The 24164-nt window shown below is 42.0% G+C and overlaps 1 protein-coding gene across 1 annotated transcript in view; it reads right to left on the reverse strand.

The window, feature by feature from the left end:
• lama2 (laminin, alpha 2) overlaps positions 1 to 24164 on the reverse strand; it is a 197083-nt gene that overhangs the window by 153539 nt on the left and 19380 nt on the right. The window contains exons 4-14 of the mRNA XM_069657561.1: positions 23028 to 23079; positions 22185 to 22375; positions 17289 to 17468; positions 16876 to 16965; positions 12430 to 12547; positions 11601 to 11779; positions 11414 to 11513; positions 8596 to 8653; positions 6222 to 6324; positions 5828 to 5968; positions 934 to 1098 (exon numbers count right to left, since the gene is read on the reverse strand). Coding sequence (XP_069513662.1) covers positions 934 to 1098; positions 5828 to 5968; positions 6222 to 6324; positions 8596 to 8653; positions 11414 to 11513; positions 11601 to 11779; positions 12430 to 12547; positions 16876 to 16965; positions 17289 to 17468; positions 22185 to 22375; positions 23028 to 23079 — 1377 coding nt within the window. The remainder of the gene's footprint in view (positions 1 to 933; positions 1099 to 5827; positions 5969 to 6221; positions 6325 to 8595; positions 8654 to 11413; positions 11514 to 11600; positions 11780 to 12429; positions 12548 to 16875; positions 16966 to 17288; positions 17469 to 22184; positions 22376 to 23027; positions 23080 to 24164) is intronic.

The following is a 24164-nucleotide window of genomic DNA, read 5'->3' on the forward strand; positions in this document are numbered from 1 at the left end:
CACTTTATAATCTGTCTTTATGTCCGAATGTCTCTTACTGGAGGGGCCAATGTGGGTTGAGTGTCCATCGGTATGAACTCATCTCCTAAATGTATCATGAGCTAGTCGGAGGCCACTTCTTCATTACCTTTGAGCCGGTCTCATGCTAGACTTTTGTACTGATTTGCTGTGGTTGCTTTGACACATTTATTATTGTTCACGACTGCTGTCTGCTGTCGTGTTTAGCTTCCCAAAATCAGTATAAAAAGCTGTTAATACAATTAGCATAATCCTGGAAATGCAGATTAAAACTCTGCATGCCACGCAGCACTTAGTTTGACATAACTATATCCTCTTACTTAAGCATCCCCAACTCTGACTGACTTCCTGCGTCCACGTCTCACCATCGCAGCAGTTGAAATTTGAAAGATGAAAATCTTTTACATTAGGAAACTAGGAAGACGTGTATAAACTCATCAATATGCATTGTTTTAGTTCATGCTTGCTGTGGGATGAAGGTGAAACATATCTCACATCTAAAGGGAACTGAACAACAGGAACATCTGTCCAATCTTATACCATGCAGGACAGAGTCTCTAAAAGCACCTTGCTGTTGTTTGAGAAGATTATAAGGTACTATTTCTGTTCAGCCTGTGTGAGAAAGGTGTAATTCATCTCTGGTAACTTGTGATGCAGCAGTTTGTGTACTGTGAGTCACTGTATTTTCTCATATCACTGTTATTTTGTCCAGCCTGCATTCAAAGAGTGTCATTTTTTCAGCATTTTACGAGCAACTTCCACTCAGACGGGAGAAGAAGGACAGAGCTCCATGGTAAAAGTTTGCAAATGCAAATGTTTCAACTGTTTTTGTTTTGCAATCTGGAGGAAACACCATTATGAAATGATTGCAAAGTGTGTGAAAATGAGAGTTTTCAGAGTGTTTCTGTATCTAACCTTGTTTCCCAGGTATAGTCCAGGTGCGTTCCAGTAGTAGGCGGAGCCAAGGTCATTCACGACATCTGAGTGTCGCACGCTCAGATACGGTGGAGTCTGTCTGTGAACGGACCACACTCTGCCTCCTGTGTCTCCAACCAGGTGCCAGCCTGTCAGGGTCGTCTCCTGCAAGACAAGATTCAGGAGGAATTCAGTTCTGATGCTCCCAGAACATACACAGTTCACAGCGTCTCATTTCAAAGTGCACAAAGAAACGTTATGTGCAGCTGTTTGAAATTCATTACGTTAAGTGTAGCTTATTTAAAAAAAGAAAAAAGAATCACACAAAGCTCTCGAAGAAGAGCAGGGTTTAACATGGAAAGTTGAGCTGATGTGGAAGTGCCTTTAACATGCAGTCTTTCTCATGGCCAGCAGGGGGAGACTGGTCTGGTAGCAAAAAGATGAGAAATGATCCTACTTCTCACTTGATTTATTCACTCATTAGACCTGTTTCTAATGAGTTTCTGATCTTAATCCTTAATTTGACATCTTCTTTAATACAGCAGGACGTCATGAAGTAATTTATGGTCCAATTTGGAGTAAAATATACAAAAAACAGGGTATGCTTTAGGGTGTAGCTACATGTGAGGGCTCAGTCTGTACGGACTTGGCTTGGGAACCTGAGGGTGGCCGGTCCCAGCATGAACCAAGCGTGTAATTGGGGCTGGTAGCTGGAGAGGTGCCAGTTAATTCCCTGCGCACCATCGAGGTGTCCTTGAGCAAGGCACAGAATCCCCCAACTGCTCGGGGCAGATCTCCATGTGCAGCCCCCTCACTCTGACGTCTGTCCATTAATGCATGTCCACAGGGTTCTGTTTGTGCATGTGTGTATTTTGCACCTATGCGTGTGTAGCATGTTTGTTTATTGACAATAAAGTACATCTTCTTCTTCTCTCTCGACCACAGTGACCTGTCAATCAGGATAGAAACATAGCAATGCATATCCATTTGGTCAACCAACAATGGTGACCTCTGGCTACAAAAAAACACAAGATGGCGACGGCCAAAATGCAGGTGAGACTTCAAACAGCTAGCGTACAAACCATAGACTGTACTAAAAGACAGACCACATGACAGCTCCCTGAAAGTGAAGCCAAACCCTCTCTATCGCCCCCTGCTGACTGGCTGCAGTATAGGTCATTAAGCCCGCCTCCTCCATGTTAACAGATGGGACATGAGTCAAACTATAAAATCAAAATACACGTCAAATACATTTTTCTCAAACATGGTTTCTGTCATTATAGTTAGTTCTTATCATGCTGATTTACGTTCAAGTGTTCATTTTTCTGACAAGTTTATTTTTAATTAGTTATTTGATGCTGTCAAAATGATGATTGACAGCTCTGTTGACGGAGGAACGGCAAGAGGAAACGTTCGTACAATGAGAGCAGATGGAGACGCGTCGTCCATCTATATATACAGTCATTTGTACAAACCAACAGTTGACCTCACACTGGCTACGTCCATTTTTAATATGCTGTACATTCTATGGCTCAAATTTGACTTTAAATTTGAACTCTTTCCTTATTTGCAGTTTGCAGAAGCACTGCTGCCACTTTCTTGAACTGCAAGGGAATCATGTAGGGAAGTATATGGTTAATATATACTGATGTACACAACAATCTCTATGAAACGTTGGAAGCATTTTAGTGTCATTTTCAGAGTATAATAACAGAATTTCAAACTAAACTGACCGACAGGCTTAAATAAAGACTAAATTATGGCCAGGCACTGTGATGCCTCACTGTCAGCAGATCCGTAGCATCTGACAGCAGACATATTGAAGAAGTCACCAGTCATGTTCAGTGTAGATGGACTCTAAAATCCAACAAGCTTCACTAATAAAGTCCAGTTGGAGGTTTCGCCTTGCTGCTGCTGCTGCTGCACAACAACAATAAATGTGTCCCTCCACTATCCACACTCCTCCTGTTCTATAACTCAACTTGGCACCTCATTGTGTGTGCACTTTGTGTATCCAAAAATCTAAGTGATGATTGGACTCCCCGAGGCTTATTGCACTCCCCACTGAATCCCACAATGCAGCTCGGGTTCACTGAGCAGCAGCCTGAGGAGCGTGCGCAGCCTATTCTGCCAGATAAGTGAATCAACATTTAAACAATAAATGATCCCCGAGTCAGAACGTGTCACCAACAGAAAGGAGAGAAGTGCCGTTTTCTCACAGGGAAATTTCTTTAAGCACTCGGCTGGCCCGTATTTTCTGAGTCGAGTCAATTTTATTGGCTTTGCGGCAAACTTCTGCTTGAGGAAAAAGTCACCTGAACAATCCACCTTCTTAGACCAAACAGACTGTGAACTCTGAAACATATTTATCTCCTCAAATTTTAGCTTCCTGATAACGAGCTAGCTGTTATGTCAGGGTTAAAATATGATTTTAGGGCATCGACAAAAATGTTAAATGTGATTTAAGGTTTCCAACATGTGTCACACGTCAACCAGGACATCTTGCAAGCTGACACCAGGAGAGAGTTTTTTCTCTGAACTCCTAAGAAAGATGTGTATGTGTGTGTGCATATATGTGTATTTGTGTGTGAGCTAGACAGACAGCCAGACACACATCTGTCGTTGCAATTAACCTGACCTTGGATTCCCCTTTTGAACACACACACACACACACCGACACCTACACACGCAGCCACACACACACACTATCAGTGTCTAAATCAGAGCTGTCATCCTGTCAGCGTCTCCTCTCCCCTCCCCTCCCCTCCCACCCCGCCTGTCAGTCAAAAACTGTTTTCCTCTTTTCACCTCTCTCCTCCTCCTTACCTCTTGTCTTGTCTCCTCCCTTCGTCTCTGCACTCTTGTCCTCTCCTTTTCTCTTTTTTCCACCTCGTACTTGTTATTTTTCTCTCACCTGCACTGTACAACATCCACAGCCACTTAAGCCTTTAACTTTTTGTTTCCTTACAATTCTGGGCTGGATTAGTTTATTATTTTTGCGCAAGTTTGTGCCGGATGTGTTCTGTGTTTGACGGACGGTTTTCCTGCCATCTATGAAACTTATTTTGGTAAGTCAGTGAAGTGATTCTCTCTCCTTTATGCAAAAGGTGGCTTAGCAAAGTTTATCATATGCTACCCCAAAATAAGCTCAATGATGAAATGTTATTAGAGGTTACTGGTTGACTATAGCAGGTGAGGATCCAACTGCTAGCATGCCAATCTGCGGGAAACATGCTAATGCTACTCAGATACAAAAGTTCAGTGTCAGTCTCATGTCTTAAAACGATGCCTCCTTTATGAAGTAGTTTAAACTCCATCAGAGCAAGGTTGTGTCAAGGTTTATGGTGCAGCTCAGCTACAGTAAAAGGCCAAGACAGCTGCACCTTCAAAGGTCAACACTGTCAGGGCTATTTTATGTCAGTCCTTAGGTGAATACTGACAGAGGGACTTTTTCAGAGTCTTAATTATGGTTAGAGGACCCGATTTAAGAAATGATAGTAGCTCCTTCTTCAGAGTAGGCACCCTCCCAGCACAAGTTATGTAATGTACAGTAGTTGGTTCAAACATAAGTGTACATTGATCACATGAGCTGACGTAGCACAGGCAGCAGCCATCTTTAAACACTAACTGTATGTAACAGCTCCTAACATTAGCCCTGAGAAAAATGGACCATAACACAAACAAATAGATGGAAAGTGAGGTCTAAACTTAGACATCTCTTTCCTAACAGAGCCCTGCGTGGGACTGTTCTCTTAATCCCGCTCCAGTTGGCTTTTCTGAACGTAACCACCCGCTCCTGCAACGCCAGTTTTACACTCCAGCCCGCTCCCGCAAAGATTTGGACCATTCCCGCCGGAGTTGATTTTGTGTGTTCTCCCGTCCCGCAGGGAATAAACGTTATTTTATTGTTAGTATTAATAAAGAGAGGCACAATGCGACATAACCTATGAAATACGAACAAAGTTATGTTCTCCTCCTTTGCATTCAAACATAACAGTTTGATTTATCATAAATGTTGCACCATTACAGGCAACTGAAAAACTGATTGACTGTTTTGCAACAAAGTTTCAAAGTATATCATTTGAACATTTTGAGCGAAATGATTGTCGTACTTGTATGCTTACTTGTATGCTTACTTGTATGCGTATCCATGGCAACACCAGTGCTCAGGTTTGGTAGTTCACAGTCATGTAGGCAAAGAGGACCTGGTGTTTATTCTTAATAAACAAGGCAACAGTGTGATCACTGACATACATAAAGGGACTCATTTCTACAATTTTCATCCTGTAAATTTTATGACCGCTCGCTCACGCGAGATTTCCAACGGGGACTCAATGCAAATCTCAGCACACAGCTCTATTCACGGTGTCCTCCATCTTGTTGTCGTTGCTTTTGTGATGTGAAAGTGTTTCTATACCAATCAATAACTGGCTTATGTCACTTCATTTTTTCCTATTTTTGGTTTAAATGCAATGGGTAAAAAAATGCTTGATACGCTCTACGAAAGAGCTCCCAAGTGGATAGTTCCCCTCAAGAAATCAGAAAATAAACACAATCTTTTAATTTAAAAATTCTATCAGTCTTACCTCACCACAAAAAGCAGCAACAAATTCAAATGATTCCTCTGAGAGTTATTTTTATTATGTGTTTTAAATCCTTTTGAGAGAGAGCCGTGAGGATTAGCACACCACAAGAAATGTGTACTGTAGTTGTTTGCCATGTCCTTCAAGCTGATGTTAAATGTATGGTAACTCGTGTTTGGCTAAAGGCAACAGGAGCCACCATGGTTGAAATGTTCTGCATACGTTAAGTTTAAATCCTCTTGTCAGTAATACAAACAGAAATATTGTTTGAAGCTAATACAAACTTATCTGTAAAAAGAAGAGTTTCCTACATTCTGATAGGTCCATGTGGAGGCGGAGCACTGACTGGAGACGCCCATGCAGGAACACTTTTCGCAGCCGCGGCGATTGTCACCTTGAAGATTGAAGAATCCAAGTTTACAGCGGTCGCAGTTTTCTCCCTCCACGTTTTCCTGCAGGAGGCAGAAAGACAGGAAGAAAGAAAGTCAGAGAGATAAAGAGAAGACACAGCGAAGTTTATGTGCTGCCCTCACTCCGCCGTTACGAGCAGGAGGCATGTTATTGCAGTGTTAATGTGCTGAAGATAATGATGACAGGGCTACAAAGGTTAGCTTAAAGTACTTGTCATTATTTGCACCGATAGAAGTGTGTGTGTGTGTGGGTGTGTGTGTGTGTGTGTGTGTGTGTGTGTGTGTGTGTGTGTACCTTGCACACGCAGGGTGTTATGCACGGGTCATCGTTGGTGCTCCCTTCCACACTGCAGTTACAGCGCTGGCAGGACGGGAAGCCCATATAACCCACAGCACACCTGCAGACAAATGAGTTTAATAATGATGATAAAGATGAAGGTGACGAGTATTACTGAGGCCTTCCCGTCGACAGGAGGTCACAGGATGGATTCTCCACACAGGTGCAGAGTCAATCCTGATCATAGTGTCTGTAGGGACCAGGATGGACGTTGTACCGCTGGTTATGTGCATGTTTTTAAAATCCAAACTATTAAGAGAGAAAAAAAGGTGATGCTTCTCTGTTTACCCTTTGAAAATGGGCCACCTAGTTAGAGACTTCAGTCTTATAAGCTAAGAGTTGTCTCTTTTGCGTCATCAAGTTGTATGTTCATTGTTGACATAATTTTGTTGTTGTTTTTAGCTGCTTATGAAACAGACTGAAACTATAACTGATGACCTATAAAAGCAAACGAGACCATCAGGAATTACTTTGATTATTTCTATACAGTTGTTTTTAATGCCTGTTACAACTGCCACCAGGTAGCTGTCAGACAAAGCGGCGTACAGCACGAAGGGCCTTTGTTTACATTTTCCATGAAAAAGATTCGCAGTGAGTGAAAAACAAGACTGTTAAAAGACAGCAGGCTGATATTTTTGTCAGAAAACCCAACGTATGCATGTACAGGACATCCTCAGCAAAGAGATAACATGTACCTCTTTGTCCCCAGATCAGCACAAACTCAGAGTTCCTCACAGTCACTTTGAATGCATGTGAAACACAGTGAAAACACGCAGATGACAGGGGGAGCCTTGAATTTAGCGGGAGATCATCGTTTGAATAATCCTGTAAAATAATCTCTAAAATAAAAACCATAATAGTTTGAGCATGACCTTACATAACCTTAAGGTCGTACACATTTAGGCACTTTAATGTTATATCAGAAGCTATGTTTTAAGTATAATGAAATATTTTGTTAATGTTTCCACACTTAGAATTGCTTTGGATCAGTAAGTTAAGTGTATTAATTAAGCTAATTCTCCTGAAAGTACAAGGCCGACCTGCAATTGAAATGTTTTTGTCCTGTCACAATTGTATCGATTATAATGGTTTATTGACTTACATAAACTTTTAGGCGGAGTACACTCCGATAATCAAGCTGATTTTGGGCTCGATTTCCCACAACAGTAAACAAACTCCCTTTTTTATGATGCTTCTAAAGATTATCTTGCCAGATGTTCCTGTGGTGTGAGGAGTGATTTTAAACCCCATGATCAGCTCGGGAGAACCTCATGGCCGCACTGATTTCAATTTGTAAATAATAAACATGTTCAATATTTACGATCTGATATCCTGTTGTGTGGGAGGAACCCCGAGGACAGCCGAGCACGCGCTCTGTGGATTGTCACGTGGAACTAAATGATAAACCAATTTGGAAGCAAGTTCACTGAAGAAGCAATTCTTCCTCGCTGTCGTCTGCCATGTTTGTTTACTCGAAAGTCGCGTTTTACTGCGAGATATTATGCAAGATTTTAGAGTCGGGTCTCTGGTTGTTGGTGAAAGATTCTGTTTGTGTGGTGTGCTGTTCTGGTCATACTGTTGCTCTCCACACACATACAGGAACAAAACTAACTTTTCAACTTCCGTTAAGATTTTAGTGAGTCTCTTAGTGTGGGCCAGCTTTAAAGGATTTACAGATTCAAGGGATATGAGGCATTTAAGGTACTTAAAAAAACAAAGTGTTGAAAATAGAGATCAAGGAAGTGGTTTTTTAAGGATGCTGTTGGCCTGCTCTGAGGCCAGCTTTTAGATTAGATTAAACACTCAACAGGCAAATAGAGTAATGGCAGTGGGAAGGAGGATAATACAACAAGCAATTACAGCAATAAGAGATAATAAGAGATTAATTATTAAAGATGAAGCACCTCCTTGACAAATTTAGTCTCAGACTGAACGCTTTTCTTATTGTTTGTTAGTTTTTCTTGTGATTGTCAGGTTGTAATTTTAACCTTAAGACTTTTCTTGATTATTTCAGCTTCATGAGAGATTAAAGCGTGTAAAAGATGTTATTAAAGCAACACAATCTAAGTGAAGTCAGATGAAAACAGCAAATAAAAGGAGCAATAAAACAGCAAGTCTGGCATTCCTACATCATTTGTTCAGCGACTGTGTGTGTGTGTGTGTGATCATTAATATCATCAAAGATCTTAATGGAAACTTTCTGGCCATTTCCAAACACTAATTGGAACAGACACCAGCTGAAAGGTTCTGCTCACCTGTCACTATGCGTCTCTGTCTCTTTAAGTGTGTGTATGTATGTGTGTGTGTACCTGTGTGGGTGTGTGTCCCTCACCTGTCACATCGCAGACCCCCAAAACCCTCCTTACACCGGCATGACCCTGCTGGCTGGCCTGTCAATCAAACACAGACACACACACACACACACGTTTTAAAAAACACCCGTGCGAGCTGAACAGAGCGGGTTCCTCCTTTGAAGTGACTGCACTGAAAATAGCTCCTCTTTCTAGATGTAAAAACAGTAAAAACACAAAGAGGAGTAAAATTATCTCTCATATAAATAGTTGTTCTGTTCTGTTTTCAATAACAGAAGCTTCTATAGATGCAGATGACCTGGACTAACCCCAACCCCGCAGGAAATCACGCAGGATCGATGAGATGTTGGAGATACTGAAGTACCACATGAAAATTAATTAAATTGTTTGCTTTGTATTTGTGTCTACTCTGAGGCTGGAATTAGTTATACAGTATTTCCCCTATGAAATATATCCAGAGTGATTAATAGACAGAGGATGCATCTGAATGTTTAGGCTTTACTGATCTTGCAGACTCACAGGCTTTGTGGACGTATTCGTGGAAAGTACTCTGCAGAGGTGGGAGGTAATGAAGTACAAATACTTGGGTACTGTACTTAAAGGGGGGTATTATGTTAATTTCAAGCTTCACATTTCACTCTGTGATACCTGTGGAGTAGCTTAGCATCATTTACAGTTAAAAAAACTCCTAATTTTTCTCACACTGGTGCTCTGTGCAGGCCCCCTCATACAGTAGGTGCTTCTCATTACATCCATTTGCGCATCATCGCGCCCTCTCTCCTCGGCTGACCGGGAAATCCTTCCCCCTCCGCCATGATGGAGGATCTTCCAATTTCTTAAATGCACCTGAAGGAGGCGAGGATCGAGGAGGCTCCAGGAGGAGCTCCATCCAAGCGAGGATACGCAGAAGTGTTTTAAGACGTGACGTGATTGGATCGCTCTTTATTCACACAGCTTATTCTTACAGCTAATTCTTACAGTTTAATGCGCCGCGGCGGCGAAGTATATGGTCACACATTACGACTACAAAACTAGATACAGGATGATGTAATTACAAAGTGTTGTGGCATCACACAAAGCAGCAGTAGGCCTATTATTTATTTATTTATTATTTAATTTACAATGAAATCAATAAACTTGCAGCTCTGTGCTGGATTTTTGTGCAGACAATAAAAATGTAACTTAATAAAAAATCCATAATCATGATAACACTGATCTGTACAGAAAGACGATTTAAAGGAAGATTAAATGATTAAAATAGTTCCCAGAAGTGATAGCACATATATTCCTCTATAAAACATACTTCAAGGTTTCAAATTATAAAGGATTATAAATTGCGTTTTATTTCTGTTTCACAGCTGATACAGCTGAGCAGCACGTCACTGGTAAAAGACATTGCCTAATGGTGACGCTTTTGACCCAAGAGTTTTTCATTTGGCAAATTTGCCTCCTCTGTCCTCAAAACGCGAGTGAGGGACGCAGGATGCGCAAATTAATGTAAAGAAAAGCACCCAGCCTCTGCCGGAAACGACTCAGTCAGCAGGCTGTCAACTGATTACAGCTAGGGCGTATGACTTCGGGATCCTGCATGAAAAGAGTTGCTGCAATGGAAAATTTAAATCACCTTTAAAGGGGGGGTATTATGCTAATTTCAAGCTTTATATGGAGGAGTAGCTTAGCATAATTTACAGTTAATAAACTCCTAATTTTTCTCACCCTGATGCTCTGTGCAGGCCCTCATACAGCCTCTGCCTGAAACGACTCAGTCAGCTCTGTCCCTTTAAGAAACCCCGCCCCTACAAGCCCGCTTTCTTCTGATTGGCCAGATCACCGAAGCCTGCTGAAGCTGCACTTTGTGACGTCACAAAGTGAAGCGTGTAGAAAAAACAGTGTGAAACCAGTCGTTCACAGCAGCCTGCAGACTGAGCTGAGAAGCCTGGGGATTACTCCAACATACTTTCACCTACAGATTTGAAACTTCACCCACGTTTAGTCTGAACATCCAACATTGTAACATTATATATATATGTCTTAAAATGTGAAACAGCATAATACCCCCGTTTAAGTTTTCAGGTATGACAAATTCACTGTATTTTTCTTTTAGCCCCTGACTTTGAACACACATCTGTACTTTCCACACTTGACATGTTTAAGTCATGCTTACTTTAATGCATGTTTAATGCATTTCAGAGATACTATTATTCTTATTGTGCATCATGGCGCACCGCCTTCACAACATCAAGACTGATTTCAACATAAATGGATGGGACAATAACACCCGGCGTATCCATCAGTGCATAACAAGCACGACAGACATAACAAGATAAAAAGAACATAAAAGATGTATTGAGACGAAACAGACGAGGAAAGAGGCGTGTGGTGAATGTGATGCTGCTGAGGGCTGTAAAAACCCACTGTTCTCAGAGGCACATGAAGGGGCCTAAAGCAGACTTCCTGCAGTCACCAGACATCACTGATTTGGTTCACTATCTTCTTTTAAATCACTTTTGAAGACTTGTTTTCTTCGAAAGTCTTTCCTGTAATTTCAATATTGTATTCATGGTGTTTTAGTTATTTATTGTTTCTTTTAGTCAAATTGTTTTAAGTTGCTCCTCTTCTTGTTTTATGCTGACATTGTGTATTTTACTGTTTGTCTCTTATGTCTTATACTGTAAAGGTTTGATAAGTGCTATACAAATACGTTATACAAATTGTATCATTATTACTTCATCTGTAATTAATATTAATAATCAACCACATCATGGAACAGAAATCAGAGAGGATGTTTGGATTCAGCCATGAGGACACACATAAAGAGTAGAAAGTATATGCGCTTACGTGGCGTAGCCTGGCTCGAATCCGGGACACATGATTGGCTGATCGATCCCTGTGAGTCACATGAGCAGGGGCTGCAGGGGTCTTCCTCCTCGGGGCTCACCTGGACAGGTAAAGAAAGCAAACATCTCAGCACACGGTTATCGTTCACCGTTTTGAAATAAGGAGGTTCGTGTGTTTCAAGACGTACCGCAGCAGGTCTGTAGAACCCGGCAGCGCATGTCTGACAGTTGATTCCAGCTGTGTTGTCACGGCAACTTACGCAGACTCCGCCCCCTTTGTTCTGACCATGAGTGTCCAGGCTGAGTGAGAGGTCTGCTACTGTCTGATTAAAGTAGCACTCCTCTGCTTTATTGTGGCAGTTACACTCTGAAAACACACACACACACACACACACACACACACACACACACACACACAGTTGGTACTTTCTAGTCTATTTGATAGGATTGTTGCGTCCTGCCTCCACCTGCTCTGTCCAAATACTGAGAATAAAGCAATTTCATTTAGAGGTAACACATCCCACTTTTTATAATTATTTTGAACCAGGTTGCTTAATACTGCTGCAATACCAAAGTTCAGGACCTTAAACGCCTCACTTCTTTAGTCGTGTTGTGACAGCGTCAGGGCAGAAGAAGCCGTTATGAAGCCACTAAGACTGCAGAGCCTGTTAGAAGGTGCAGCCTGTGTGAAATAAAATGAAGATCACACGTTGTAACTGTTGTTTTATGACGACAGGTGGACGCCTCTAACCTCATCACTCTGCCGCTACACAGATGATGAAGGTTAATGGATGCAAAGGTGACTCTTGATGGCTTTACACAGTCTTATATCAAAGAGTGATCCTGATCGGCTGGACAGAATATAAATTATATCGGACTGCTTCAGTTTCATTCTGTGAAGATTTGAAAGTGTGATAATAACCGGCTGGTTTCTGTGTATAGAAAAGTTTTTGTGTCAATGGATGCATTGATGTTAATTTAAGTGTGTAACATGTCATTGTGTTATGTCTTACTTACTCTCACAGATATGTCGCGTGTTGAAGGTTCCTGCCATCCACGGCTGCTGGTGATAACCGGGGCAACAATGATCACAGCTCTCCCCACAGGTGTTGTGTTCACATTCACAGCTGAATTTCTACACACAAAAAATACAAGAAAAACACACGTTAACAGAGAAAAAGTTTCACACACAAACCCACATGAATTACATTTTTTTAATCAATGGATCTCTTAACTGAAAGCTGATTTCAACAAGAGGGTGAAACATGGGAACAAGTGAACTTGAATTCAAGCTTTGCCACCATTTTTTTCTCAACAATCTGTCAAAGCGCCGTTGAAGGAAAAATACTTACACTTAAAATGTTAGGCCTCAGCTTAAATGTGATTTAAATCAACCCTGTGTACTGTTTGCAAACAGGTTGCATTGTGTTAGGTACAGTAGATAGCAGTCAGCACAGCCCCTGTTGGGAGAAGCCGGCCGGAGTTCCTACACGGAAGCTAAGCTAAGCACCGCTGCAGGCAGGGTCACTAGTATCATGTACTTTAGCCACTTAAAAGAGTCCCCTATATAAAATAACATTTCAGTGTAAGTGTTTTTTTGTCACTGCTTCACCTTCACACCAGACAGCCCTTACCCTCGACACTATGTCTTTCTCCAAACAACGGTCCTGTATACCTGCGCATGCAGCGCACCGGATCAGCTGGTTGGGTCAACAGTTTATAAAAGAGACCACAAACAAAAGAAAATACAATATTCTGGAAACGACAAACGACTAGAGGATCTTGTTTTCCTAGCTACTCTTTTAAGTGGCTTAAGTACGTGGTAGACGTGGCTCTATCTGTAGCCGTGCTTAGCTTAGCTTCAGTGTAGGAACTCTGGCCGTTTGCTGTTGATAAGTACCGCACACAACCACACTTCAAAAAACCCGAACTATCCCTTTAACATCATGCTAGGTTCCTGGATGGATTTAAAGTTAAAATTATTGTAAACTCCTCCAAAATGACAGGACATAAAGAGGATCAAAATGCAGACAACAGATGCTTAAAGTCGAGCTGAAACGGCATTTCGAGAGTATCTAGCTTCCGTATCCGTATTTCCGAGTGAAACAGGACGTGCAGGCGGGACATATCATTAGAGGGATTTGATTTGATCGTTGAGAAGTGGGCGTAGACAGAAGTTCTCCACAGCGCAGTAGCTAGCTAACTGACCGAGCGTTCTTGGTGCTCTGCGGCTAAATGTTGCAGATTGATTGGTAGAAATTGTTTGGTGCTAACTTACGTAAGCACGCGTGAAATTTAGTTTTACTGGATGAAAAAATTATCGGATTTTGATATAAGAATACGAAGAAATTGATTTTCTGTATTTTTTTTGGCCTATATTGTCAAATAGATGCACAATATTACCGGGGATGTGATCTAAAAGGATTAAAATGACATTTTTCATTACACCTCGACTTTAAACAGAGAAAATATGGGTTAAAAAATACACGCAGAAAAGATGAATTAAACAAAAATTCAATTCAATTTCTGACTAAATTAAAGTTACACTGTCCTGTATTTCAATGAGAAACTTTAATTAAAACTTTTTTTTAACATTCACAGGTTGACAATTTTTTGCATTTGTAACCTTACCTATCATTGATGTCAAGGTAGTCATACTCTAAATACTTATCACTTCAGCGAGAACTTAAACTACTTGAGATTAACTCTGTTGTGTGACTACTCTTTAAGATTAGCTCAAATATAGGCGGCGGATTAGCTCAGTTGTTAAATCGCCCATCCCATGTAAAGAGGCGATCCGAAGGCACTACTCCCTAGGCCTTTTACCACGTGTCATCAGATTGCTTTTAATTTGAATTTTGAATATCATAAACAAAAAGTCGTGACTGTTGTTGTGGGAAGCAAATCATCTTCTTTGTGGAACATGTGGCATCACAACTTTCACACGGATGTGTAAAGGGAGGTCTGAACAAACAGGTAATTACCAATAGTTGTGACCTACTGGGAGCTTATCAAACAACACTTATTCACAGGAGAGCCGACGGCAGCAGAAAAACTTCCAGATTGTGAGTCGGTTACAAATGAGTTCACTATTACCGTCCCGGGGGAGAAATAAATACAAAATTAAACACAGTCAAAGCAGAATGAAGGAGGAAATTTGCCAACTTCAAGGTTCTGTAATTCAATTTATGACTTTCTGTAAATTGGCTGATGTGGAGAAGGTGCCAGATTTCACTGAGAGGAGAGAAACACAAAAGCAGAACGAGAGCCAAGTTTCAGATTTGTTGGCACGAGTGGATTTGCTCCTTTTATCTGAGACACAGCGCTGCGGCTCTGGCTCCAGGCTGCTTTTGTACTGAGCATGCATCTGAACAAATGTTGTGTACACGATCATCGACAAATCATCTCACGGGTCTCCACCTTCTCCGCTTTTCTGAACGCCTGCCCAGGACTTCGCTGCACGGACGGATGAACTGGCATCAAAGTTAAGGAGCTTAATGTCTTGAGGGAACAGAGGGTTAAAGATAATCACTCCAAAATCGCAGCTACACTGAAAAGAAGGCACTTTATAATGTGTTCCATAGATTTCATATGACTCGTGATATACTACACAAACAGATTGAGAGGTGCATGATTTTTAATGAAACCTCGCAGATTTATTTTACATGCAGAAGTTTGAGGAGTGATGAGATAATATTTTAAACCCCCCCTAGCCGGAGCCTGCAGGTGGATGCTGGGGTGGTGGTGGGGCTGAAAGTATGAGAACAGCGCTGGTGCAGGGCAGCGAAGGTAATGACAGAGTGGAGGGAGAGACAGCAAATCTTGCAGCTTTAATAGGCCGCCAATTTGGAAGTGTTTGTCAGGTGATTGTGGGGAGTGAGCTGCCTGCCTGAACTAGCTCGCAGGCGTCCCTCCGTTTGCAGAAATGCACAATTTAAGTGAGATTAACGCTCCATAGTCCCTTTGCAATTTAAAGCTAATTTGAATGTTTGAAACATGAAGTCAAATGTGTTCAGATATGTTCATTTATAATGGCTTTATGTCCTGGATGTTTGATGATATGATTGCATCGATATATCAAACAATACCATTCAACAGTAACACAAAATTTTTACTCGATATTAAATAAAAGACATTTTAAGTACCGTGAAATTCGGTGTAAGAGACGCACTTTTTATTTTTTTCATCTACAAAGTGGACAGCGCACTATAAAATGCAGGGAGAGGTATGTTAATTTGTTACCATATTTTACCCAGACGAGTGCGCTATAATCGAGCTAAAGCTTCGTCACAGATATGCGCCGTCATGACCACCCACACAACAATTAACGTTAACGTAGGATGCTAGGTACCGCACTAATAGCTAGCAGGATTGTAAACTCGACGTGGCGATAACAGATGGTCGGCTATAATTTGTGTATTTTGAATGTGTTTTAAATTAAATTTGAAATTAAAATATGTGGAAATAACTAAATATGGCTACAGAAAACATTTTAACTTGAGATACCCCAAAAACAGACTGCATCTTATATTCCAGATTTTACGGTAAGTTGTATTAAGTTCTTCGATGCTGCATAATTTACTACCTTAGCTTTTAAGTTGTTTTCATATTTTATATCCCTTATATTTTTTTGACTCTTTAACTTTACAACTGAATTGCTGTAATTTATTAATTTTATTATGAACTGTTTTGTCTGAGCTTTTTAATCTTGCTCTGTGCAGCACTTACGGCTGCATGTTTAAATGAATGGTACTATAGTAGACTCGAGAGGACTTTTAGCAAACTTGATAACCCAGCTAACGAATGTTTTACTGCTGTAAAATTTTATATAATGCAAGAATACAAATGTATTCACATCAGAAGATGAAGAAAAAATCTATGATATTCTTTCAGAAGTGATTTTCAGACATATAAAGGTCTGTGGAGTGAAACGGTCAATAAAGCAGTGGTCAGAGGTAATTGGTTTGCTTTTCTCAATCAATTTAAAGTACGCTTGGGAGGGAAAAAAAGTCGAGAGAAAAGAAGAAACCTGAAGCTCGTTCTGCATCAGTGACATCACTTATTGTCAATGACATCATCACCGAGGGACCAGACACCACTGTCACATCGGAGTTGGTCTTCTTGGTTCAGCCTCGGGACATGTAGGGGACACAGGAGTGTGTGCGTGTGTGTGTGTGTGTGTGTGTGTGCAGTGAGGTGAGCGAGACAGAGAAAGATCAGGTGTCTGGTTTCAAACACTCGGCTGTTTGAAGTGACATTGGAGACAACGCTTCACTGTGTCACCTGTGTCCCCTGCAGACACACACACACAAACACACACACACACACTAAGTTTGATATAAAGGCGGTGGATGAAACGCTGGTTGCCTGAGGGCATTCTTTGCTCCTGATCAACAGTATGAAGGAGCTCTGTTACCTTGGCTGTATTGTTAATTGGACTGGAATACAGAGGGAAGTATTTACCTTTGTATCAGTGTTGAGAGGACAGGCTTTGGCGTGGCCGTAACAGATACACATCCCTCCCACTGAGATGTCTTTAATGGAGTAGTAGTACTGAAAACAAGGAGGGAGAGAGACAGTGTTAATGAGCAGTTTAAGCTGCAGTGTTAGAAAAGACTGCACTCTAATCTCAGTGGTGATTACGCTTGAAGAGTCACTTCCTGACCTGATATATTAAGTCATGATGGTGTGACTAACATCACATCTGGTGGCATATCAAGCGGCATTCATGCTAAATGGCTGTGTTTACTGTATTTAGTGCTTTTATCCTAAGTGTTTACAGATTCACAGGTTCACACACCTGCCGTACATCCTGCGCTAAAGCTTCTGGAATCACACAGAATGAATATAAAAGAAGACAAAGTGCTGTGTCTCACCCGTCTCGTCACGATGGGATCGATGTCTCTGGAGTCACGGAGGGTCAGCGTCATGAGGTCAGCGTTCAGCGTCCTGATTCGCTGGAACACCAGCCTGATGTAGCGGGCGGAGGTGAAGTTCAGCAGGGTCGGCGAGGGGTCGTCTGCGCTGGGCCGGCCATTGATCAAAGACGTGTGGATCTATAGACAGACAGACAGGTAAAAGCTGACATGTGACATTGTTACTGTAAAGGTGCTTTTAGCTGGAGGTAGGCGGTGGTAGAAGCCTCATCTGTGAAGTCAAACAGACGAGAGGGAACTCTACTAACAACCTTTTTTTTACTTATATAATGCAGATCACAATAAAAGTTATCTCGTGACACTTTACAAACAGCAGGTCGAGACAAAATTATTTAAATTATTTACAGAGACCCAAAGTTCGCTCATCCCATATAAAGAGGGTACAGTCCTCGATGCAGTGGCCCCGGGTTCGACTTCCACCCTCGTGCCCTTTGTCGTGTGTCATCCACACTCTCACTTTCCCTGTTTCCGACACTATCCACTGCCCTCTCTCTTTAAACAAAAGGCATAAAATGTCAAAACCCCAGGTATACGAGGTTGAGACAAAGGCCTTTAGGCTAGAAAGATCGCAGCTGGGGTGGTGGAGGCAAAGCAATGCCAGCAGCAGCGCAGTGGGAGCAGCATTGGTGTAGCAGGGATCAGTGAGGTGGAAGTCATATTTAAATGGGCCGTCCTTGTTGTGAGGCTGTGATTGGTTAAGAGTGATTAGAAACAATGATGCAATCAGCCAGCTGTCAGCTGGGTATGACTCTGTGTCCTGCATGAACTAACGCAGAGCTTCATTTATGATCGTTTGTGGTGTTGTAAAAGAGTTGCTGCACTAAATGGGAAATTAAATCACCTATAAAGGGGGGAATTATGCTAATGTAAAGCTTCATATTTCACTCTGTGATACCTGTGGGGTAGCTTAGCATCATTTACAGTTAAAAAAATGATTTTTCTCACCCTGGTGCTCTGTGCAGGCCCTCATACAGCCTCTGTCTGAAACTCAGTCAGCTCTGTCCCTTTAAGAAACCCCGCCCCTATAGTTGTACTCACTATAAGCATCATCTTTTCCAATTATGAACAGGTGATTTGGTTTCCTCACCTTGCTTATTTACCGGAGCCTTTCTCTAACCTTACTTGTTGTTGCTGCAAAGTGCAGAGATTGTATGAAGCATGAATTTTAAAGATGTTGACCTATAAACATAATCCAGGTTTTTGCAGGATCATCCAATATTGACGTTCTTTCCTGGCAGCTGGTCAGTGATTAATCCCACCCAGGCAGGTATTTGTATGACCTTTAACCCCCCAGCCCAGTAATGACAACAGCCACAGAATTTATTTTGTGTGTACTGGTGCAGACAGGAGTTTTTAAAATAGCTACACCGCCCAGATGCTGCTGGAGTTGTTGGTAAACTCGTATCGTGACTAGACTTTTCCATCCGGACACCACATGACACGGACACTCAGAGAAATTTCATTTTGTCTATCAAAGAAACAGACAGTTTAAATTGTGTTTACTCTACCTTTAAATCATTGTAGAAGAAGAATGAATATACAGGCTGCATCACCAATTATCAACACGAGCCACATAACGAGGAGTGTGAGGATCTGTCTGTCTGTCTGCCTGTCTGTCTGTCCATTTGTCTGTCTCACTAATGTGGCCAAAAGCAACATTTGGCATCTGTAAAAAAGTCTCAGAGAGTGGGTAGAGCGTGCGCGTGTGTGTGTGTGCGTGTGTGTGTGCGTGTCGAGGGGAAACACTTGATGGGTGCAAGCTGCACATTTGGGAGTAGTGAGGGAGATAGCTGTGTGTGTGTGTGTGTGATGGGTGGTGGGGTGACATTGTGTGCAAGTGTGTGCGATGCTGTGACACATCGCCTACGACTCATTATGGTTTCACTGTGATCAGACGGCTGGGGAGCTGTCACACACACACACACACACACACACACACACTCGCACGCACACACACGTTCAGACACCTCCGTCGTTCCTTGCAGCTCTTGACATCTCCCAGCTCGCACCCCCTCTAGCGCTCCCCCGCAGGACACAGACAGACACACACACTCTACAAACGCACAAGAAAGCACACACCTAACACACACACACACACACACACACACAAGCACCCATGTAAATGTGTACACACATTCAGACAGCCGTCTACAATTAGAGGCCTGTGTGGGAGCTGGAGATGTGTGATTAATTTGTTTTCCAAGCATGTGTGTGTGTGCGTGTGTTTGTGTGTGTGTGTTCGGCAGTAATCTTTCTCTTCATTAATGTCAGTTAAAGCAGTCTTGCCCCTCTGTTCTTACGGGGTGCAAGCGCACACACAGCTGATCAAAGCAGCATAACAGTAAACAGCGGTGTGCACATGAGCGTGTCAGTGTGTGAGTGTGTGTTTCAACTATCGGCAGTTAAGATGATATTAGCAGTTGTGCACATGTGAAATGAACTCTCTTTTAAGAACACAAGCTTTGATCTTTTTATTCATTTAAAAACTAACATGAAGCCCATCATTATCTATCGTGCTCAGAATATAGGACTGTTGCCTTTATGTCTTCAGAGGTTGTACTTCGTGTTGGTTTTGAAGTTTTTCCTGGTGTCATGAGTCGAGCTTCTTCTACATTCACGTCCACTACTGTGCGATGTAGCAACATCTCTTATGGTTCCTGACTCTGTTATTGCTTTCCAGTCACTCAATAAGATGTCTCTTTCCAAGAACATCTTGAAGCTCCGCTTATTTGGAAATAAACAAAGAAAACTGCCTTTTACATCATCTGCTCTGCCTGTGGGCTGAGCTTTTTGGCACACATTGCAAGAGTAAGAATCAGATCAGGATCAAAGACTGTATAAAAAGATGGACGACATGACAGCTCCCTAAAAGTGAAGCCAAAACATTTCGAGCGCCCCCTGCTGACTGGCTGCAGTATAGGTCATAAAGCCCGCCTCCTCCATGTTAACAGATGGGACATGAGTCAAACTATAGAATCAAAATACACGTCAAATACATTTTTCTCAAACATGGTTTCTGTCATTATAGTTAGTTCTTATCATGCTGATTTATGTCCAAGTGTTCATTTTTCTGACAAGTTTACTTTTAATTAGCTATTTGATGCTGTCAAAAAGATGATTGACAGCTCTGTTGACCAATTCGGCTCCTGCAGCCGATCTGTTCCTGATTAGCAGAGTAGAGGAGGAACGGTAAGAGGAGACGTAACTAAAACAATCATACATACCTGTGAACGTTAACCTCAGACCAACACAAGAAGCTGTTCTGCTGTCAAACACGCCGGTGTGCGGGATCCTTGCTGTTTTTTGGCAAGTTAAGTGTGTGTTTGGGTTAGCGGAAGTGGCTACAGCGGCGCCACCCGCCGATCTCTACTGCGGACTCTGGCTCCAAATGACTGTACCATTGCAAGATGGCAGCGCCTATCATGGGGGCTATTTTGGCATCACTTTCATACAATGGGAGCAGATGGAGACGCCATCTATATTGTCGTCCATCTATATATACAGTCAATGATCAGGATTATCACAACTGGCCCTGTCTGTGAGGCATGGCCCTCACTAAAAGATTTTTAAAATCTGAGCAGATGTTGAAAACATGAGATGTGAAAATATTTTGGGATCAATACAGCTGGATCTAGCCACTGATGTGACACTGATGATCTTTGTGCCTTAAGGCTAAAAAACAAAAATAATTTTAAGTGCACAATCCTACACATTTACACAGCAGGGGTTTGTTAGATCTTTGGGAAAATCTGACAAATTATTATAAATGAACCCTTTGTGAATTGATCAGCAACTGAAAAGATGGTGGATGGTGAAAATCAAAAAGGATATGTTTGGTAACCTCATTAGCTACCGTTTGGCATCAGTTAGCATTAGCATTCAACCACTACTGTTTCATAGTGTTACAGGACACAAAATGAAAGGCAAACTTTCCTAGATAAAGGTTATGTTAAGCTAACTAAGGTAATGTATCTGTGAAGGTTCATCCAGGTCATGGTAATTCTAAACTTAATCCAAAAGGAAACTGGACTTGTTCTTGAAGACAGTAATGTAAGCTGCGATTTTGTTTAAATGCTAACGTTAGCTGTTCAAATATGTTGTTTTACCATGTGATGTGGCCAGGTGGTCGCCATCCTTGTCTTTAATTTCCTGCATTGATAACCATTATCTTAAAATTGGCATAATTTCTCCACCTTAGTTGTTGAGTAACACCGCCTACTTTTGAGCAACTTTGTTCCGGACGATCATCGTGTCTCTCCATCTTTCATCCCCCTGGCACTGTAGGTGTGAGTGACGGCTGGCCTCGGTCATGAGGGGTACACTGAACATAAGACAATCCCACTTTTTCAGATGTATTTCAAGGAAAAAAAAGCCACATTCAGACGAATGTTGTGCTTTGGCAGGATAGTTGAAGCAGCCTGGTTCAACCCATGATGCCAACCCAGTATAACTAAAGTCAGTACAGCCCTTAACTCACCCCTTAGAGACTCGAGTGTTTCCCTGCCATTGTGCCAGATGGTGCTACTCATGGTGGATTCATGGTGGGTCTCCCTCTAAATACCATAACAAAGAGGACGGTGACATGCTCTTTTTGTAAAATGTCTTGAGATAACTTTGGCTATGATTTGGCGCTGTACAAATAAAATTCTGATTTATTGATTGATCGAGCATACCCAATACAACTCATCTCAACTAGTTTCAGTCTAACTCAATGCAATTTGAGTATACCTAGCACAATTCATCTCATTGTACTCCTAAATCCACCCTGACTAAATGTGACTAAACCTCATCACAGCCGGGGTCAACCTGACCACCCCAGAGGTATCACAGTGTTACCTCTCCGTTCTCCAGAGGGTGGATCTTTGAGTAGTAGGACGTGCAGATGACTTCATCGTCTCTGGTGTAGGACGGAGGGCCTGTCCGTGGATTGATGTTGAACCTTGTCAGGCACTCTGTCTCCGTGATGGCGTAGTACTGCCAGGGTTCAAAGGTCACGCCATCTATTGAACGCTCCAAGATCCAGTTACCTACGGAGGAAAATATTATAAAGAAAGTAATGATGAAATTCTTCACACATGTGATGCGGAGAGAAGGAAAGATCAATAAAACTAATGACGGACATCCAAGGCTGTGTTTAGGTCAGCCTACTTAAAATACATGGGAAATTGACAGAACATTCAATACAGCAGATTTCTTGATAGCTTTGACCAAAGCGGTGATATTCCACCTCCTGAATTGATTGGATGCAAAGTGAATAGAGTCCAGTCAATGGAAAAATTTGCAAATTAGATTTCACTGAACAGAATACACACAAAGTGCTACCAACACGATGAAGGAAGAACAGTCAGGTGATCTGGATTGTTCATGTTTTAGGTGCTCTTGTTTAACCTCAACTACCTTTTTTTTTATCAATAATTCCATCAATATAAATCTAGACAGCATTAAATCCCAACAAAAGTTACCTCATGTTACCTCACACGCAGAGCAAGTCTAGACTGTACTAAAGTTACCAAAATAAAATCCTCAGTGGGAGGATTACATGATCAAAAGGCTGCAATTACTGTCTATAACTGTTCAAGACAGACTCTGAAAATATGTCTGTAAGTCTGGAGCTGGCACTTTAATCACACATCATGTCATTGTTTCAGAGTTAACACCTGAAAGAGTGAGTGAGCGTACCTGGGCGAGGTGAGTTGGCTGCTTTTACGATCACATAGGCGATCTGGAAGACCTGGAAAACATAAAGAGGAAGGACTGAGTAAAGAAAACTATATGACCTAATCTGAACTTTTGTTTGATCACACTTGGGTTTTATATTGGAATGCTAGGTTTATATCCAAAACTCTAGTAGGCCTAGAGTTCAATCCATCCATTATCTATACTGCTTATCCTGTTCAGGGTCGTGAAGGGGCTGGAGCCGATCCCAGCTGTCTTTGGCAAGAGGCGGGACTGATCGCCAGTCAATCACAGGGCTGACACACAGACAGAGACAACCTCACACTCAAAACTACGAGCAATACTAGAGTCACCAATGAACCTAACGAGCATGTCATTGGACTGTGGGAGGAAGCCGGAGTCCCCGGAGGGAACCCACGCATTCACAGGGAGAACATGGAAACTCCAAAGAGAAAGGGCCCCTACGAACCTTTTAGCTGTGAGGCGACAGCGCTAACCACTGCTCCACTGTGTGGCCCAGGCCTACAGTTGCTGAAACATAATCTATCTTCATACAATGTTAGGTTGAGCAGTATGCTCTTCAGTAGCTGCATTATTAGTTCCCTCTTTCTTTTGGCTGGCTGGTAGCTGGCGGGGCTTAGCAATAAACCCGGTTGCACAGGTGTACTAAGTTTGCTGTGAGAAGTTTGGCGCTGAACCACCATGATGATTGAGACCCGACACCAGAGCACCTTTTTATTTGTGCCTTGATTGCGACTATCTCTAGTTTGTTACTTCTTTTGGACCAACCACCAACAATACAACTCGAAAGAGAAACGTCTACTGACGCCGCCTGAGCTGGCCGTGCGTGGGGAGCTCTCGGTTTGAGCCAGCCACTGTTGTAACCCTTACAACACCCACTACCAGCCAGCCTATTCTCTTCTATATGCACTTTGTGTTAGAGAATGAACTTGTCCTAGAGACTCCAGGAGCCAAACTCCCAGTCATTCTCGTAACAACTGTAAGAACTGAAATACAGCCAGGAGTGAAGATAGATTGATGGATTAGTTCATCTCACTGTGCAGACTTAAATCAGTCCGTTGAATAGACTTGAAAAGAAGATGTTTTAATCATCATGACTTTGGTTCATCACTGAGTGCG

This window comes from Semicossyphus pulcher, unplaced genomic scaffold (genome assembly GCF_022749685.1).
Source record: "Semicossyphus pulcher isolate SPU_LCO1_2020_fin unplaced genomic scaffold, fSemPul1.0.p SCAF_11, whole genome shotgun sequence".
NCBI classification, from domain to species: domain Eukaryota; kingdom Metazoa; phylum Chordata; class Actinopteri; order Labriformes; family Labridae; genus Semicossyphus; species Semicossyphus pulcher.